At 33.5% G+C, this 20,764-nt stretch overlaps 1 protein-coding gene across 3 annotated transcripts in view; it reads right to left on the bottom strand.

The window, feature by feature from the left end:
* Cadm2 (cell adhesion molecule 2) overlaps positions 1 to 20,764 on the bottom strand; it is a 947,889-nt gene that overhangs the window by 69,117 nt on the left and 858,008 nt on the right. For 2 of the 3 annotated variants that reach the window (XM_087899672.1, XM_087899674.1), the window contains 2 exons: positions 18,724 to 18,902; positions 4,048 to 4,167 (listed from right to left, as the gene is read on the bottom strand). In XM_087899672.1, the coding sequence (XP_087755798.1) occupies positions 4,048 to 4,167; positions 18,724 to 18,902 (299 nt within the window). The remainder of the gene's footprint in view (positions 1 to 4,047; positions 4,168 to 18,723; positions 18,903 to 20,764) is intronic. The other variant, XM_087899675.1, reaches the window with a different exon arrangement.

The raw sequence follows: 20,764 nt of genomic DNA, 5'->3' as shown, positions 1-20,764 counted from the left end.
GATCTAGTGTCTGTCTCTGGTGGGCTCCATGGCTTCTCTCTAACTCCTCCTCATTTCTCCCAGCATTTAGTTTAGTTTTCTTCATATACTTCTATTCCCTGCTCAAGTCCAAGAAAGTTTCTTTATTAACCAATGGTATTCACAGCATACAGAGGGAATCCCACATCAAAAGAGATACTTTGATTGAGTGAGCCACTGTGGGGATAACAAGAAACTTGGCAATAGAGAAATTCCCAGGAATCCACAAGGATGACCTCAGCTAAGACCCTAAGCAATAGTCGACAGGGTCTCTGAACTGGCCTCGCTCTGTAGTCAAATTCATGACTATCTTAAATAGCATCATAGAACCTTCATCCAGCAACTAATGGAAGCAGATTCAGAGATCCACAGCAGAGCACTGGGTTGAGCTTCCAAAGTCCAGTTGAAGAATGGGAGGAGTGAGAATATGAGCAATTAGGTCAAGACCATGATGGGGATACCCCCTGAAACACCTCAGCTGAGCTAATGGGTATCCATCAACTCCGCGCTGACAGAGGGGAAACCAGCATAGGTCCAAACTAGGTCCTCTTCGTGTGAGTTACAGTTGTATGAATTGCTCTTCAAATTCACGGCTTCACCTTTATTTTTCAGGAGTTGTTGCATGTTGCATACCATTATATATAGGACATGTATAATATGTGTGTGTGTGTGTGTGTGTGTGTGTGTGTGTGTGTGTGTGTGCTCATAAATCTATAAATGCAACCTCTTCGGTCTATGTAATGTTACTTGCATATATGTTTTCATGCCTGACCACTAGTATTGGATAATCAATCAGTGAATTCTTCTATATGTAGCAATAGTTCTCTGCTTCTCCGCATTCCTTACTTGCATTTAGCTTTATAGATCTGAGAACGCTTGGGCAGTCCCTTGTCCATGTTAGCATGTCTGGTGCATGTTTAAGATGGCCACATTGGTGAGATTTTATGGCAGTTTCATATAACAAAGGGAAATCATGCCTAATAGCAGAAAAAAGACAACTACTCAGAGCTATGAAGTCATGGAACTTGGAAAAAGACAGATTTTTGATGAAAGTTCATTCCAGAAGTAAGAAGTGTACAACATAAGTTATTATTGAAAAAAGATCACCTGAATAAATTTTACTAACAGAAAACAGTATAGACCTATGCAATAATTACATTACACTCCATTCAAGCAAGGCTTCCAGCAAAAGAAGGTTTTTTATGTAACTTTGCTTAGTGTAATTAAGACGGCTGCCAATTGTTTTTACAAGGAATCCATGTGCCACAAATGGAGATAAACAAAATCCCAAGGTCATGACTTGGGTGACCTGAACACAGTTTATTTTGCACATTTCATTTTAGCTTCTAATCAAGATGAAGACATGGTTCTTTAACTTCATTTCAAACTGGATAAATGTTGTTTCCAGATAGAACAGTAGACAATAAGAATTATGAAATTGTATGTGGAGATCCAAGCTGTGGTTCACTTGCTATAGCTTCTTATACTTGTAAAGATAAATGTTATGGTTCATGAAATTTCAATAAATCATTTTTAATCCTAATAAAATCTTACGTATTCATCTTATTTTAAATTATAGTCAGAGAAAAGAATGCAATGGTAAACAAGAAGAAATTTTATAGAACAGTCTTTCCCTTTGGTTCTCATCTGTTCTCAGACAATATAGTTTTGTTGACAAACCTGTTAATCACATAAAGACGTGAATAACAAATTATCCCCAAATGTATAAAAAACTCAAATCTGATCAGCAGTGTGCAAGACATGCATTGCACAATACTTACTGAGTAAAACACTCACAGCCTTGCTTACATACTGCATGAATTATCTGAACATTTCTCCCTCAAGTCTGGACTAGAATATCAATGATGTGGGTGACCTTGGTTATTTCTCTGATCTCCAGATGTTAGTTGGAGAGAAGAGAGAAAAACTGCAGATTAGGCTAGCATTTTTTGTCATCTACTATTTTTACCACATGCACAAAAATATGACATTCTCTGTTAGGCAAATATTCTATTTATTTGCATCTTACTGGATTCTAAATGTTTATTTCTATCTTTAAATAAGAAAAAATAAAGGACGGGTGTTATTTTATGTTTGTGTGGATGCATGCTGCTTTAAATTTTTCTTTTTGACTTTTTTTGAATATTTTAATTATAACATTTCCCCACTTCTCTTCTCTTCTTCCAAATTCTCTCATATGCCCCCACCCCATCCTCTTTCAGATTCTGGCCTCCTTTTGCATCAACTGCTACTGCACGTATAAAAAAATTGTATATACATATATTCCCAAATATAATCTATTTAGTCCATATAATGTTACTTGTATTTATATTTTCAGGGCTGATTGCTTGGTACTGAATTGATGTGATCCTCCCGGGGAAACAAGGGGGCACCTATCCCATTTTTAGTTTCCTCAGTCTCCTGTAAATCTTCTTGAAGGGTTGAAGTCTTTGTAAAGAATTTTTTTTCACATATAGTTTGGCATATCCATTGCTATCACCCTTGCGAACATTTGAATGGTCATGTTGCTAAGCTCCTAAAGAATCACCAGCATGAACACATATGCATGTCTTCCAATGTTTACTGGAATGTTTGTGCCAGAAAAGAATTCATTCTCTCACTTTTAGTCCCATAAATTTTAGAAAACATCATAGAGTAATACAAACACATAAAGTACAATCTGTAATGATATAAGAAGGGCATTTGATATAAAGAGAAGGAGAAATTTAGATGTTTGTTATTCTTATGCCCTAAGTATTTTTTACTTTGCCTCTTAGTTTTCTGTATTTTCTTTTCTCTTAATAAAATATATGTAAGAAAATTCTTAAACCTTGCTAACATAAATTCACGTGCTGCTGAAAATATGTTCATTCAGCAAAACAAAATAACCAAGATATTTTTAAGAAACTGTTATAGCTGCTGATATCAAATTATTTTGTTAGCCATCATTGATATGTTATAATAAAGTTGGCTATGATTACTAATAATTAACAGTTACCAGACATGCTTTTTCTGCAATAAAAAAATCAGGTTTTTAAACTGTTGTGAAAGGCTATAACTTAATTTCTTATCAATACTGAATAAAATCCAAGAAGAAACATATACTGTAGTAGAAAAATCATATAAGGCAAGATATAGGAAAGGTAAAAGTAAACCATTCTTGTTATTATTCAATTACCTGTAAGAAGATAAAGTCTCCATTAGCATCCAGTTAAATTGTTACACACTTAATATGTTAGTTTAGCTTTAAGACACAAAATGTACATAAGTAAGGAAGGGGAAGGATTAAATGAGAAATTCTCTCTGTACGTTGTTGTGAATATATTAAGTTTAAATCATGTTTTTTTATAATTATTATGATTGCTGATTTTTGAATTTGGGGATTTTTCAATCTATAAATAAGGCTGGGATCTTTAGTTTGAAATAAAAATACTTATTCAAATACTAATTGTAGCATATTCATAGAGCTAAGTATAAATTCACAGTAGGATAGGAAACTCTAGAATATTCCAGTGTAGAATATTCTATTAGTGGAATCACTTTATGATGACATATATTTTGAGCATTTACCTGAAAGATTCAAGTAGAGATTTACACATGACTATTCATTTTAGAACAAATTCAACACCATGAAAACTTCAATTTGTAGAGGAATATCAAGTCAGCAACATAACGTAGGATATTTACAGCCAAATGCTATCTTCAAATCACTGAGCATGTTATTTCTTTACATTTCAAGGCAAATCAAAATCTGTGTCCTTAATGTAGTGGAGATACTTTTTTTTTAAATGGTATCCCCTAATATTTTGATACCAATCATAAGTGACACTAAAAATAAAATATACCATTTGACTTATAATCTACTTTAGTAATTTTAGTTTATACTCATCTTGTTGATCCAATTACATCTTATAATTAAGACAATATAAATATGTAACTTGGATCTCACTTATTCTATTCTGAATAAGATCCTCCTGCAGAGCTCCATTGGCTGGGCCTCTGGGGCTATAACAAAGAAGCATACTGTACCTCTTCTGCTGCTGCTGGACGCAGATGTACTTGGGCTGGTTGTTATGGCTACAGTGGTTGTTACTGGTGCAGTGGTAAGGGAGGGGATGATAGTAGTGGGAAGCAAAGTGGTGGGAACATCTGGTGAGTGGAAAGAAACAAAATATAAAATAAAATCATGTCATGCAAACAAAAGAGAAACACAAATGATTCAAATTATAAATATGCACACCTTATTTAGGCTTAATTTTATAAGTTGAAACAGAATAACAGGTACAAAACAACTATAGCACACAGGTTCTGTCATTTTTCTTTCACTTCCCCTTTTATGCTCCCCAAAAAGAAAAAAATCTGGGAGCTATTTTTGAGAATAAGTAAATTATTTGCAATATTTAAAGTGAAATTTAAAATGACGAGAATTCACTTGTTCTTTGAGTCATTTGAAAATCTTACATGCAGTAGCAAAATACACATATGTAAAATAAAAATGACATGCTTTGTCAAGGAAGTAAACAAAGAAACAACACATACAGAAATAAACACGAATACCATGATATAAGATTAAAGAAGTGTTAACGATGAGTATGTATATGCATGTTAAATAATGCCTTTAGCTTTCCTTATAGGAAAATGGGAGGAAGTAGGATGAGAGCAATCTTTAGAAACAAACAAACAAAACAAGCCAATTGTTATAATTGTTATTTTGCTCCTCCTGTTTTCACAAACGATGTTAATGTATAGTTTAAAGTCTTGCAATTCTTACCCCAATTAGCTGGTAACGCCTTCTAACAAATTTGCAGTACCTAGGAGTCTTTAACAAGTATTGAGTCAACTAGCATGGAACACGATGTGATGTTCTGACAAATTTATAACTTATTTGAAAACAGCACACAAAAGAAGTTACTGAACTATACCAGGCAGTCTCCACTCTATAATTAGTGAAAGTGTCATAAGTTAAAATTTAATTGAAATCCAGGGATACAGTGAACAAAAAGAACGGCTTAGTGGGCAAGGCCCAAATATTCCTTCACTTCATAAAACCCAGTCTCAAATATCTAGAGAGGAGAGAGAGACCTCAAGCAATGCTGCCAGTGTCAAGCTATGAAAAACCTCAGGAAAATCATTGGAAACAAATTTGGTTCCCAGCAGATAGGGATATAATTTACACAGCAAGGAAATTAGAACCACTTCTCCAATTACTGTAATTACTGTACTGGGGTTTTACTTCATATGTTTGTCATGAAGTCCCAATGTAGTCACAATGCTTGACAGACTATTTTGCTGGTGATTTTTTTTTTGTCATTCTTTCAGAAAAAGTTTTTGAACACTCCAAACATTTTTTCTAGTTCTCTACTCTGATAAATAGCTCTACTCAATCTGCCTGACTCTACCTGCTGAATTCTTCTCACTGGAGACACCGGAACCAGCATGGGATCACTCTCTTATCTTAAGTATTGATGTTTACACCTGTTTTTCAACAGGGAAAGTGCTTCCTGGCCAGTCAAATTGAGAAAACAACCTCTGCAAACTCCATGGTATTACATTAATCACTAGGGAAAACGGGCATTGCCTGGAGAGCAATTTATCATGATCATAAGGAGGCACTGGCTTTAGAAGGAACATCATGAATGGATGGAAATTCAGCATTTCTGCTCATGGGTTTCTGATTTGTTACTTACTATGTGTTCTTATTGATTAGTAAGCTTTTAAATAGAAGTAAATGGAAACATAATCAATGAAAAAATTAGTATTTTTTAAAGTCTAAAATAGAAAATAGTACATTTTTATCAGAAATATTGTTGGCTCATTTAGGATCTCAATTATTTATGTGAAAAATCCAAAACAATATCTAGTATTAGACTATTTAAAAACAAAGAATATACTTGAAAGTTCATATATGGAATCTGATGTTACAAATTTTATCACAGATTACAATCATTTTTATTATCAAAAATTAGCCTAGAATAACAAACAGTCTCCTAACCCTTATGCCAGAAACAAAACAGCCTTTCAAAATTAGCTTTATTACTTCATTACAAAAGCTGGTTCAAAATAATAAGCTAGTATTCATTTGTTTTGTCTGGTTTATCCAGAATACAGTATTAATTGAATTTTATTTTCACTTTTTCCAACCTCTGCAATAATAGAAATTCTGGATTATTTGAGAACCCTATGTATGTTCATTATTTTTTCCTAAGCATTATTGAATGAACCAATCTAATCTCAATAAGTGTCCAATACAGTAAATACAGAATCTTCTATCATTCTCTAGTATTTAGTAAATTAGTATCCAGTACTTATTAATAAATTTTTAAATTATGAAATATTGGTGAAATATTCAGCTAGGTGAGAAAGTATGCCACTCTCTAGCACTTAGGCTGGCTTCCAAGTTTACTACCTTTCCTTCAAGAATCATTCATTGCTGATAAAAATTTAATGACAATTGTGTAAAAAAAGCCATGCTAAGAAGAACTCTTTCTCAATAACCATTACATGTGTTCAACTCTTACTAGCCAGGATCGCTATGTAGCTTTTAAATTATGTTTATTTTCTATGTGTTTTCATCCTGGTGTTTTAGTCATCATTCTTGTCTGTTTTAAATTATTTCAACTCAGTTGTGAAATAGTAAAGTTGCAATAACCTTAAATATTCACTTCTAGAAGATAATTAGAAATAGGTAAAATTAAACAACGTAAGATTAGGTAGAATTAGTAAAATAACTTCTGCGTCATACTTAAACTTTCTATTTCATCTGAATTTATTCTGGTCTTTCCCCACTTGATACTTATCAACCTTGGAAGGAAGAATTTTCAGTTATTGCTCAGGATTCTGTTCTGTATAATTATGTGGTTATTTACACCTATAGAAAAAAAGTCCTATACTACAAGAAGAGCTGAAAAAATGAAATTAAAAGAGTAAACTACTTTTCTTAAAGACACTCTATATCTTCAATCACAAAAATGTTATTTTTTTTGAAGAGTACGTTTTAGCACCTCAGTGTACTCTATCATAATTTCTATTAAAAAGATAATAATAAAAACAATATCAGAAACAAATATTTACTAACTAAATAGGAGTGACTTATATATTATACATATAAGAATTTTATGACCTTAAGGTAACTTATTAATGGGGCATGCACTGATCTGAGAGGTTGCTTTACTCACAGCTTAAGATCTTTGAACTTGGATGGCTTGATTAAGACCTGGAAATTAGACATTATCAAATGGCTCCTAGAAGTCTTCTTAAGTCCAAATATTCATTCTCCCTTTTTATAAAATTCAAGTTTGCTTTTGAAAAGTCTTTCTCCTATAAATGAGTAGCAGCATTTGATAAAATTTACAAATGTCTCAGTGATGACTGTTTGAAGTATTAACTTTGGCCTTTTAGGGGTCGATTTAAAAAGTGTGGGTTTACATTTTGCTATGGAAATATGAGATATAAAGCTCCTCTTTATCTGCCTTATATTTTTAAAACAAGTTCCTACAATGTAGCCATAGCTACCTGAACCTCCCTCTGAAGACCAGTCTGTCTCTGCCTCCCAAGTGTCACATGCCCAGATCTCATATTTTTGATGCATCTAGAATCAGATAGAATTTTAAAACCATTAAATCAATAACACAAGAAATAATCAGATAAAACAACAAGATGTAAAGCTAAATGATGTTTCTCTTTTAGCATTTATCTGTTCAGTTTTTCTAAGAATAAAATTTATTACTTATATAGAAGTTATTCATATACACATCTGATAAAATACTCAATGCTGTTTCAACTTTAACCAATTTGTATACAAGAACTTAATCAACATTTTGTGTGAAATAAAAATTATGGAGACATATGGGTCAATAAGTACAGGCAACTCCTGCCAATACTAAGGCTCTGAGTTCAATTTCCAGGACACACATGATGGAAGGTCAGAAACAACTCTGGTAAATTGTTTTCCGACCTCTGTATATGTATTATGATATAAGTACACATACCACTTATAAAAATTTATACTTCTAATTTCATCATAATTATGTTTTATCTTGACCTGAACATAAAATTTAATAAATTTACAGAAATTATTGAGATCCTTTATAATACAAACAAGAGACTCTTCACTTATTTTCTTAATAACAAGACATTAAGACAAGCTTATGGGTGAATTTGTTTGAATGACTCATTAGTTAACAATAATTTTTAAAATTGTTAGATTTGATGATTTACCATATAATTACTAAAATTACTGTTGAGTTACAAATAAATGTGCTCCACAGCATCACCTCTTTCAGGTCTACCTTTAAAGTTTCTTGTTATGATCTCATTTCTGAAGCATCCTCTCATTTGAAACTAGTCCATGTTTTCTTTCTCTGGGCTGGCAAATGCTTTGCTAGAACTCTATATATGTTTAGTGCACATTGTCATTCATTTAGTATCCTATCTCACACAATAGGTCAGCAGGATAGTTTTAAACAAAAGCCTAACTTCCTTATTTACAAATACTATTTTCCTTGAGACAAGTACACTTGACCTATTGTTTGGTTAGCTCTTCTCCTGAAAAGAACCCTCATTTAAGTAAGTATCTAGGAAATACTATATTCAAGTCTAGAAAGTGTATATACATTTATTTATGTATAGTGAATGGATGATAATAAAATGTCATTAAATAAGCAATATATCTTATAAGAGCTTAAATATGTAACCAATATTTAAATAAGATTAATATGTACAAAAGTTGTAGTTTTGCACAAAATATTATAAAATTCCTGCTAAAAGTCTATGACTCTGAAAGAATAGTCCAATATTACAGAGTAACAGCTGAAGAAGTTTCATCTCTGAGTATGTCAGCATTTGTTAGAATTATAAATCATAAATGCCAATCAAAATAATGGGTAAAGGTCCCTCCTTTCACATGTTAATAAAGAAATTAGAAAACATGCAACCTGACATTCTTGCGAGGTGGGGGGCACTTACGAGAGCACACCAGATTCTATAGAGCCCTGTCAGAATGAAGTCACTCCCAACAGGAACAGCATTCAATAAACTGCGGTGCAGTGCAACATTTTTTTTTTCTAATAATGAGTTTTCCAGGTTAAAGGGATGTTGTGCTTTCTGTAAATGTGGTGTAAAATTTCTAGCTTGTCAACTTGTTTTGTTTTGTGGCAGTTTCTCTTTTTAAAAATGGCATTCAGAATGGATTTTCGAAAACAAAATTAAGTCTAAGGAGCCCCAGAAGCCCAAAGTGCTTGTTTCTCTCTAAGACTATTGCCTGAACCAGGAGGAAAAAAAGTGTTACTATTTAGCCTGAAATCCATACATCTGCATCCTTCCTGCTTGATGATACTAAACTTCCCTTTCTGGAGGGGACACTTCAAGAGCAATTATGGATATACACACAAAGGGTCAGGATTTTGAAGGTAATAGAATTAAGGCAAGAATTATTATTGTGCTAGAAAGAATTCAATTTTCTCTGATTTTAAAATAATGAATCTTTAATATTTTTTCGTGCATTCTGCTGCCATTGGGAGCAATGGCAAGAGGCATGTTTATTGGTTTTGTTTTTGTAAAGATGGGCATTTATCTGCCCCCATTAGTATTTACCACCTGTAGCAGCCTATTTAAATCATAGCATAAAGAGAAGACAACCCAGAACCCTCAACGTGTTGACAGATATCACAGGCTGACAGGACTTCAACTCACCCTTCTTACTCTCCAATTTGGGAGAATTGTTGTAACCCCTTCTGTTTTATAAAAGGGGGCCTTCTCAAAATTGGATTGGAAAAAAAAAATTTTAACGTTTCTGGTAGCTTCTACTGGCTTCTCCTGCTAAGTGGAATCCGGATACAAAGATGATAACAAAAAGCCGCTCTGGAAAATTGGAATGAATTGCAGCTTTGAACTATAGGTGGTAGGCAACAGTCCTAAGCAATTACACAGAACGTTTATGAATAAAATGAATGTCTTATTTGAAGAGGAAAAGAACTATTTGAAGAAAAAAAATAACTATGTATTTTCTCTTTAAAACCCATTTGTCGTATTCTAAATGGACACTAGTAAAGTCACTTTTAGACAGGGTTCTCTATAGCTTTGGAGCCTCTCCGCATACTAGCTCTTGTAGAGCAGGCTGGCTTCCAACTCACAGAGATCTGGCTGCCTCTGCCTCCCGAGTGCTGAGATTAAAGGTGTGCACCACCACAATCTTGCTGGAAAGTGAAGATTAAAGCGGGATCAACAATGCCTTCAGCTTGGATGATCTGTACTATTTAGTTTCACAGATTTCAATGTATGAGTTCTTCCCTAGAAGGACCTTACCCTGAGTAAGTCATGTGATTGCTTGGGAGGATATCACTGCCAGTATTTTAACAAAAAGTACATGAAGTGAGAGATACCAAAAAGAATTCAGAAAACTATTGAGAAATCGGTATTTGTTTTTTAATGTGAGTTCAGTCATGAAAGGATTTTGCATACTATTTAATTTAACCACATATAATAATTTCATTAAAATTTGTTTGGTATGGAAATTTATATAATTCTTTTTAGACCTGATTCTTGATTTTGGTAAGTCAAAACTGATCTGAAAGAAAGGCATCCTGACAACTATGAATTTAATATTTACATATGACGTCAAGAGGTGATATCCCCAACGAGGTTGGTCTGTTTTTTAAGTGCAATGCAGTGAACTCACCTGTGACATTACACTGCAAATCACATCACCCGAAACTCCTCAAGAAAATGTTCTGGGAATTTGAAAAAATAATCTGATGAAAATGTTAGTACCAATTGATACCTTTAGAATAGAAAAGTCACTCTCTTCCTAAGACCCCCTTGTTTCCATATAACAAGACTAAGGTTAAAACCTCTCTAAATTTCTTAACTGAGTGGTGTTTTCGACTCCTCTTTTGTCATTTCCCAACATGGTTGCTCAGCTCTGGCCAAGTGGTATTTTTATATCACTTGATAAATTTCTCACAATGGATTCCCTAGACAAGGTTCCTTAGTTAATTTGGAATCTAGGGTACAGGGTTCGTTTGTTTGGTTTGGTTTTGGTGGTCATTGTTTTTGTCTGTTTTAGCTTTTGTCTGGTTGTGGTTTTCTTTCTGAATCAAGGTATTATTATGTTGTTCAGGCTGGCCTGGAATTCCATGAACAGAAGATGGGTTTGGAATAGGTGCTGCCCCTATGCCCTGGGCACTTGGACCACAGGAGCATATCACACTAATTTCATATTAATTAGTTAATTCATCAATCTACCTATTTGTTTGTTTATTTATTTATGTATTTATTTGTCAATTTATTTAAGATTTTAAGCATTAACCCAGGGCTTTGCTAGGCCCACATTCAACTTAATCTTTTTCTTTAATTTGTTTTAATGTTTTCTTTTTGTTTTGCTTTGTTATTTACAGTACTGGGGATTGAGTTCAGAGACTTTAACGTGATTGACAAGTTCCCTGTTACTGAATCATATAGGAAGGTCCTTTTTAAAAATATTCATTTTTAAAATTTTTGAGGAGATTATTATTATTTAATTCCCTCCTTTTTCTCTGTTCACACACTCCCATTTAATTCCCACCTTGCTCTTTTGCAAACTAAAGGCCTCTTTTTCTTTATTTTTTGCTGTACGTGCATTTGTGTGTACATGTCTATGTATTTCTAAATATGTAAGTATGCACTACTCAGTCTAATGCTACTGGCATGTACATTTTCAATTTTGACTATTTGGTGTTAGATAACCAGTGGAAAGTCCTGGGAACATAACTTACAATTGAGGCCCCCAATCTATTCTTATCTTTTTCCCCTGGCCCCTCTGGACTCAATCGGCAGTAGGCATTTTCCAAGAGGAGATAAACATGAGGATTATTTTTATGTTTTAAAATTTTATGTGATATATTAAATATCATATTTGTGGAAACTATAAAGTGAGAAGCTGCAAAACATATTCTATGTAAAGTCCATAGTTTCTGAAAACCTGAATCCCAATTCTCCCCATAAGGCCATGATGTACAGCCTGAATTCTTTGACAAATGAGTCAACTAAACTCCATGTGTTTGGGTAAAAGAACTCTGTAAATATTTGGAAAATTATAGCCTAGGTAGATTTATACCTAATAAAATAAGAAGACTTGAGTGCAAATAAATCCATCCTTGTGTTTACCTTTTATATACTGCAAATGGGAGAAAGGTTATATAGACACAGGATATATTATTAATGTTGAAAATTTTGAACGATAAATTCTTAATAAAATATTTCTTTTGACATTTGGTAGACATCCATCTGGATCTGGAAGAACATTTACATTAGTGAGGTATATATGCATGGATTTTGTATTGTGACAACTGAAAACTCAATTTATCTACTACATTTTCATCTTAAAGAGAGGGATTTGGTTCAGCTTTGTTTAGTGATCTATTCAACACACGCACACACACACACACACACACACACGCACATACACATGCACCACATACACTTTTAAATGAGTTATAAAATAAACGAGGGCTCTCATCTACACTTGTCTCTGCAGATTTTGACAGCTTATTAAAACAGTCAGAGGCATGGCTTTCCTACAGGCATCAGAGCTCTGTCTACTTTTTCATGTCTAGAGTGGTGTGTTATCTCAAAGATTAAAGAGACGTTTTTAAAGAGTCATGCAAGCGGTGGCTGTGTAGAAATATCTCAGCCAGCATTGTTGAGATCAGCAGCCAAGGGACTGTCCATTATTAGCACAAAGTCTGTTGTTGCGTAGGGGTGTCTTTCCTAAAGTTTTCGTTCTATACCATGTATTTTTCATTTATGTTTCTAAAGAAAGCTTCTGCAGGAAGCATGCTCATTATTAGTGCACACAATTAATTTACCAGCTGGTCAGGTCTGTGTTTATATGAGGGAACAGATTTTAGTTGAATCCCTCTTTAATGTTTACTAGGCTGTGCATCTGTTCACAATCCAGTCTTCTCTTTCCTGTTCTACACACAATTTACTCTCTCAGCCATCACCATCTATTAGAATTCACTTATCTAGGAGTACAACTGTGTACATAAGTAATAAATACACAATCTTCTAAATTCTCTAAGTTATTGTAATTATGTGTCAAAAGAGGGGAGTAACGTTCAGCCTAGCTACTATGTTAACCAGAAGTAACTTTTTTATTTTTCTGTGCTAAGTGTACTCACTCACCTGTAAATCACTGCTGTTCTTGGTATGAAATGTAAAATTTGTACTTACATAATAGGATATTTATTTGATAGGATAGAGTTTAATAGGAAAGTTAAGGTATAAAATTATGAGATGATTATTGTGTTTGAAAATCAATTACATCACTCAAGCACACATGTATTACATGTATTATTTTGTTAAATTTATCAAACTTTTATCTATTCTCTGAACAATAGGTAAATATTCAAAAGCAGAGATATGCTGTAGGAAGTCTTACAGCCAGTGGTTAGCCACCTACTGGGGTATGGCCTCATATACTACATAAGCCTATGTAGAGCATCATCCTCTCTCTTTCCAGTTGCTGGATTCAGCTTCTGTTCCCTGTTCAAGCAGAGGATTCTGATTTGTGAGTTTATTCCTAAATAAATAACCATCTATTTCTCAATTCAGAGCTAGTGTGGGATTTCTTTTAAGCATCCTTTCACAGTGATTCCCTAGAAAGGTTTCTAACAGTCAGGGTTGAAAGTTTATTTCCCTGCCTCAGTGCTTTGTCTACCATAGTGAGAAGTCATTTGCTTTCAGTACTCCGCATCCATGTGGAAAATAGTCGCTCCCCTACACTCTGAAGAGGTACAGTGCACTACACACTTCAGAAGTTTGGGCTTGATGTTATGTTCTATAATATATTTATAGAACATTTGTCTTTGGGCATTATTGACATTTATTATTAATGCTAAATATAAGGAAAGTAGCAATTGTAGCTGACTCTTAAAATTGGAAAGGCACACTCAATGACGTGATACATTTCATTCCAAAGCACATAGATATTTATAGAAGAAATATTCTTTTACTACTAATTTTTTTAAATATTAAACTATTTTTATAATGGCTCTTACCAACTTACCAACTAACAATAAAATATGATGGATCACATAGTATATATATGTGTGTTATGTGTTATTACTAAAATAATTATCTTGCCAATAAACAATGGCTGTGCCATTTTTATCAGGGTTTATTTCAAGAAACACCTGAAGAAACAAATAAACCAAAAATGCACAGTGATATTTTAGAGCTATTAAATCAATGAGTGTGAGACTTGATTGGGAGAATAAAAATAGAAGCAAACTACAATTCTATTTTAATCCATAATATCAAACTAATAGTTGTAGAGAATTTCACATGTTTTATATGGCTATAAAGATTAAATATCATAGAAATGAATATATATACATATATATATACATGTATATATATATGTATATATGTAAAGTTAAAACACGGAAAAGTTTATAGCCTGTGATTTCATTCAAAGAAACACAGTATAAGATTGTGAAGTGATTAAATTTTCTAAATTGGAATGTCTGCTGAATTAATGTTTTATATGCCATCTTTTAAAAGGAGTTAGAAGAAAATATTCCCTTATTATTGTTTAATAAGTTTACTTCTTTGTTTCTCTTTCTCTCCTACTTTCACTCACATACCTCTATGTGTGTGTGTACGTATATATATTGTGAATATTTTGTGTATTCTCCAGCATCATATGTGTGTGTTTGTATATTTGATGCAGAACTTATAACTCTCATAGAGCTGATGAAAATACACTGACAAATGTAAGAGTGAACAATGTTAGGCTTTGGGAACATTTGGACTTATCACTGTTCATATATATTACATCTCAAAGCCTTCATATTTCATATAGTTGTGATATTTTCAAGAATAAAGAGTCCAAATTTTCTGTTGTTTTATTATTTTTTTTTGAAAAAAAGACGTGCTAGGCCCAGGGGTAAAACTAAATAAAAGAAAAACTATTCAGAATAGGTCTTTGTCTTCTGCCACCTGAGTCCCATTAACAAACTCAACTACTCAGGCTTGGCAACAAGTTCTCTTATTCAGTGAGCAATCTCACTCTTCATCTTCACCTCAAGAGGATAATTTTAATCAGATGATGAGAAAAATATGAAATATTTTAATTTCTTTCAACTATAAAATGATTTAGGAAACCAGGAATTCTTTAAAGCCATAGCTATCTGCTTTGATGCCTTCAGTAGTTTTTCCGGGTACTCACTGCTTGGGAAGAATAATTTATGAAGTTTCTTAAAAATGAATGTTTTCTTAGAGAAACAAGACTGTTTAGTGAACTTATCCTGCTAAATATATCATTAGCTTTTATGCTGTTGGACGTTGCAAAATTTTCCTATGACTTTTTTCACAAGAATTTCGAATTTTCTTATATTTAACAATATGTACTGAATTAATATCCTATATACTGCATTTTAGAAGGATTTTGGAGGGAAAAACAACATTACTATGTGACTGTTCAGTAAGCACTGGTGTCAAATATGCTGTCATCTATTTAGGCTCACAATGATACACAAGAATGCTAGTCCAATTCAGGGCACATCTGTGTAACTGATACTGTACTAAATAATTTTGCTTTTGATGTATTCCATTATTTAAGAATAATATGGAACTCTAGTGTTGCATGTATATTTTTACAGTATTGATACTTGCTCTGCACCGTCACAGATTGTGCTTGTCTACCTGGCCATCTTTCCTTAATTCTTCACTTTTGTACTCATTATTTGATGTTATTTCTTCTTGCCCCGTTAATCTATCATTGTGTTGAATGCAAATTATTTTAGTTTCATATTATCTTTATAATCAGAGGATATATACCAAATTATTGATACGAATTGCTGTTATGGTCAGAATTATCAAAACACAAAGAGTCGAATGAAATAAAACGCTATAACTGTCAATTTTACATATATTGATTTCCATAAAAAGGATAACAGAGAATTATTAACATTTTATAAATAAATATAACGAGCTATGATGCTTATATAAATTGAATAGAATAACTAATTCTTGTATTAACAGACTTATTTTTCTATTGCTGAGCTTATTAATGAGAAGTGCTATCTCCTTTACTGTACTTTTAAAAGTGCACAGGCTTCATTTATGTAGTCCTGCCTCTTATACTTTCTTGTTTACTGACTTTCAGTGATGCATTCATTGAAGTCAAGTATTAAGCCAGCAGTCTAAGCCACCATCTGTAGTTCCACAGCTGAAAAATTTAAAGATATAATGGGGGAGAGGAGGTGAAGAAAACCTGGAGTGTGTATAACCCAAAACATCAAAGGTCATTACAATTAAATGCCCTAAAACTTCATCATTTACTACCATTGCACCCAGAAGACTATATCTAACCAGAGCCTAACATCTGTGTGGTTGGTGAATTTACAGGAAAGTATCCCAACCTCCATCATGATAGGAATCAATAAATGAAGGCAACTTTGGTAGATTCAGATGTGAGTCTCAGGTCATAAAACCCTTTTTGTACTAGAGTTATGTTAAATCATCAAAGCTGTTGTAAAAAAAGAAAATCAACCTTGGAGTAAGTGTAAAAGAAAGGGTAAAGTTATCACAAATTATCACACGTAGCATTTATTGTAGTTCTAAATGTCACTCAGATTTTGTCATTTAGTGGGGTTTCATAACAGCCAAACCATTAACAGAAGAGTGTAGCTTTTATATTCATACAACCAGTGACTAGTGAAACATTATACCTAGTGTGCGAAGGGAAAAAAGTACCCTTTATTTTGTAATGGACCCAATTGGAGCCCCCTGTAAACACAGTGTTATATGGTTTTACTGTTTCGCAGAGCCTCTCATTACTTCTCTCAGTAATACTAGGTAAACTGCTGTTGAACTTCACAGCATCTATCTAGCAGCATGAAAAGCATTAATCTATGGGGTGCTTTTGATGAATTGGAGTTCAAAAGCCAAGCCAAAAATGATTCTTAAAAAGTGCTTAGAAAAATATTTATTAGAAATATGTCAAATGCTAAGAACCTAAAGGAAGCTTGCTTATTGGAAAAAAATCATTGCCAGCTTGTAAACACTGAGATAGCATAAATTTTCCCCTACTTGAATTCTTTAAAAGAAAAAAATGTCACGTATCCAGGTATATTATTTCTCAGTCACTTCCCTTTGAATTCTCCAGAGACTTAAGGTGCATTGCTGTCAACCCAATGAGTCATGCTACACAACATGGAAGCAGGATTCTCACTTCCTTAGACAATTTAAGATGGATCATATATGCCAGACTTAAGGTGAGAGTGCGTGTTATACACACATAAGAACCCTTGCATCCCGCTCATAAGTTCCGAAGAGATAGTTTTTATACTCTGCCTGGTAATGAAAGTGGCATGTTCACCTACATGAGTTTACCACCTTTAACCCCAGTCTAATTAACCCAATTATATGAGTGATGTTTCCCAAAATTGATTATTTTAACTTTTCACAACATAGTAAAAATGGAAAACAGAATTCTACAATTTCTGGTGTGTTATTTGTGAAAAACATCTATGCACTACATGTCTTCACTGTTTATGATAGCAAGGTATGTTAAGAAGAGAGGTTTTAGATTACAACAATTTTGAAAATAGAACTATATGTTATTATATTATTTTCTTCATTCTTATTGTATTATAACAAATGAATACCTGAAAATATGACAAAACAAGGCTATTATTTTTTCCAGAAAATTAAATCTCGATCAAAGAATTATAATTAACCCCTCCAATATTTTTCCTTTATATCTAAAGGTATTTGACTCATCCAAGTTTCTAGCAGCATTTTAAACTTGGATTCAGATGAAAGACACAAAACACATTCTTTCTATGATTCTTGAAGTCCACTGAATTTATTACTTTTTTGTTTTATACAATGACAGTTCATTATTTTGTGATATTACAAAAGATAAAATAGTAAGCTTGATAAAATATTTTCCTGGTGGAATATATGAGGGACGCATTACCGCTGTTGGTAAATCTTTCTTTTAGAGATTCACAATGCATTCTGGCATACATGAGAAACTGCCAGAGGCAGGTAGATAAAGAACATTACCTGTATTCATTATGGTTTTTATGATGCATTCCCTTCTAGTCATACACTAAAGCCTCCTTATGGAGAAGCTGTGGTGTTTTGAAGGTAAAACTCTCATTTACTTTACTCATACCCATTTCTGCCCTTTTTGCATTCAAACCAATTTTTAGTTAAGTGTAGTCAACAGAAAAAATTTCAAATTATTACTCATAAGAAATTAAACATATCAGTTGTGAACTTTCACCTTTACTGAACTCCAAGGGCATATTATTATCTCCTGGGTCATGCAATTCAGTGTTTAGGAAGCACATTTTAATGGTAGTAAATGAAGTAAGCTTAATAAAAATGTTTTCTAATACTGTGGATAATGACTCAAAATCATATCTAGTAAATTTAAAGATAACCGCAAATCACTACTGAATAGCAAATTAAATTAGTTATAATAAGGGTTTTCACAAAATTAACTTTATTTTTCATATATACTTTAATTTTCTCTTATTAATTAAACCTGAAACACATTAAATGTCTATCTTGAAGACATTCACACACATGATACGTCCTTCTGAAAGAAAAAGAAGACCTTTTACCTGATTCTCTTAATAATGTTGACAGATTTTAGCATTTCTTCGTGGTTTTCCTCCTATCCCATGTAATGTTTACCAAAGAACTCACCATGTACAATGAGGACATACTCTGCGCTGCTTTGGCCAATGGTATTCGTGGCTTCACATCGATATGTGCCATTGTCCGTCTTGTTCAGGAAAAGAATGTTGAGTTCTCGACCACTCACGACCATTCGATCAGGATCTGGTAACTCTGCACCATCTTTTGTCCACAGAACAGGTTCTGGCCTATTGGATCCAGCATGCATGTAGAAAGAAAAAATAAAAAATTAATGTCGAATGTTTTATGAACAAAAGCCAACAATTTATATAAACACCTCTTTACTTCCATGTGGTAGTTTTTAAAAGGCACCAAAATCCAGCTTGTGCTAATTTAGAAAAGTTAGTAAAAATTGCTATTTGATAGTTTTTAAGGCCTGATCTATAGGGAGGAATCAATGTCTTATAGTGTAAATATGGTCATAACCACATGTGGCAGGTTGGTATCAAAGGCTTTCAAACAGGGGTTTTCAATCTTACCAATGCTAGGGCCCTTTAGTATAGTTCTTCATGTTGTGATGACCCCCAGTCATAGAATAATTTTGTTGCTTCTTCATAACTGTGATTTTGCTATTGTTTAGAAGCACAATGCAAATATACAGAATATCTGATATACAACCCCCAAGGGGTTAATGACCAAAAGACTGAGAACCTGTGCTCTGGAATGTAACTAAATACTGTTACTGAGCAAAATTGACTTGTCATAAGTTTGCTTTTGAAATATTTATATTTATATGCACAGAGAAATATTACTCTCAGCCTTAAGCAGAAAAGATTCTTTCCCGTGAATGATAATGGATGCAGAAGCTTCACAAGATGTTCAGAATAAGTGATGGGTGAAGGCTCAATCCAAAATAAAACTAAGATAACACTACAAAAGATTGGGCAGAACAAATGGAAGAGACAGAAAATGGGAGAAGGGCTAGACATGGTATCTTTTGAACAAGACAGAGTCATTGTAATCACAGACTCACAGCAACTGTAGACACCGGCATGGGGTCCACACAGGAATGACCACTGACAAGGAACAATGACCTTGCTGCTGAACTCTTTGCTACTGTTAGATTCATGGAGAAAGTAGTCGTTACATTTAAATGTGCTCCAGCTGAAGACAGTATGAAGACGCAATGGACAGTTCTAATCTACATAACCCTGATCAAGTTTAAAAGTGTCTCAAAACAAAAATGAAAATTATGAAACTGAAAAAAAGAATAGGCAGATATGAAGGAGAGTTAACAGACATGCAAGCGAGGTAAGACACATAAGAGAAAGATAACAGTGGACAGTAGCTTTATAGAATAAGTTATATACATGGAAGAAAATATAGAAGGACTAACAATAAACAATAAACATAAATAAGATGTTTATATTCCCAAGATTGAGGCTCCCCAGTTTGTCCTTCACTTCTACCCCTTCCCCTGAGCATCCCCTCTTTTAGTTGTCCATCTGTGCCCTTTGCAGTAACCTTCGCAATGAAGAGAGAAGTGCTTCTTGGAGACATTCTAGCAAATTAATTGAACCCAGGGAGGGAGTCATGGCAATTCTGCTTCATAGCCTGTAGGTCAGAAGGACGTTTTACAGTCTGCTCTGTGTACTTGGCCTAAGACATAGTAGCCATTTCCTGGGATTGAGCCTCCCTACTGTGGGATTTGACACTATCTCCAGCAACATGGAGTCAGAATTGAAGTGAGTAACAGGTTTCATTGTTGATGTCCCTGGAAGGACATAAGGCTGGTAAAGAGAACCCGATTGCCACATATATTTTGGTGACTAGGGTGAATTATTGTAGTGTGTTAAAAGGGGATAGCAAACACTTTGCTTTTTTTCCTATCTCTTCAGAAAGAGAAAGCAAAGAAATAGAGGCAATTTTATCAGAATTATACTCATCAGATTTCTGAGAGAACATCTTTACATGAAAAAATTGAAGAAACTAAGTATATAAAATTATTGGAGACTGTTACTTTTCTCATCCAATGAATTAAAAAAATTATTAATATCTCTTCCAAAAGAAAAACAAATACTAATAAATGCCTACTTGCTGCATATATACT

This window comes from Myodes glareolus, chromosome 2, assembly GCF_982192425.1.
Source record: "Myodes glareolus chromosome 2, mMyoGla1.1, whole genome shotgun sequence".
NCBI lineage: Eukaryota > Metazoa > Chordata > Mammalia > Rodentia > Cricetidae > Myodes > Myodes glareolus.
Note: the sequence above shows the minus strand (reverse complement) of the source record. Positions and strands in the feature narration are given on the sequence as shown.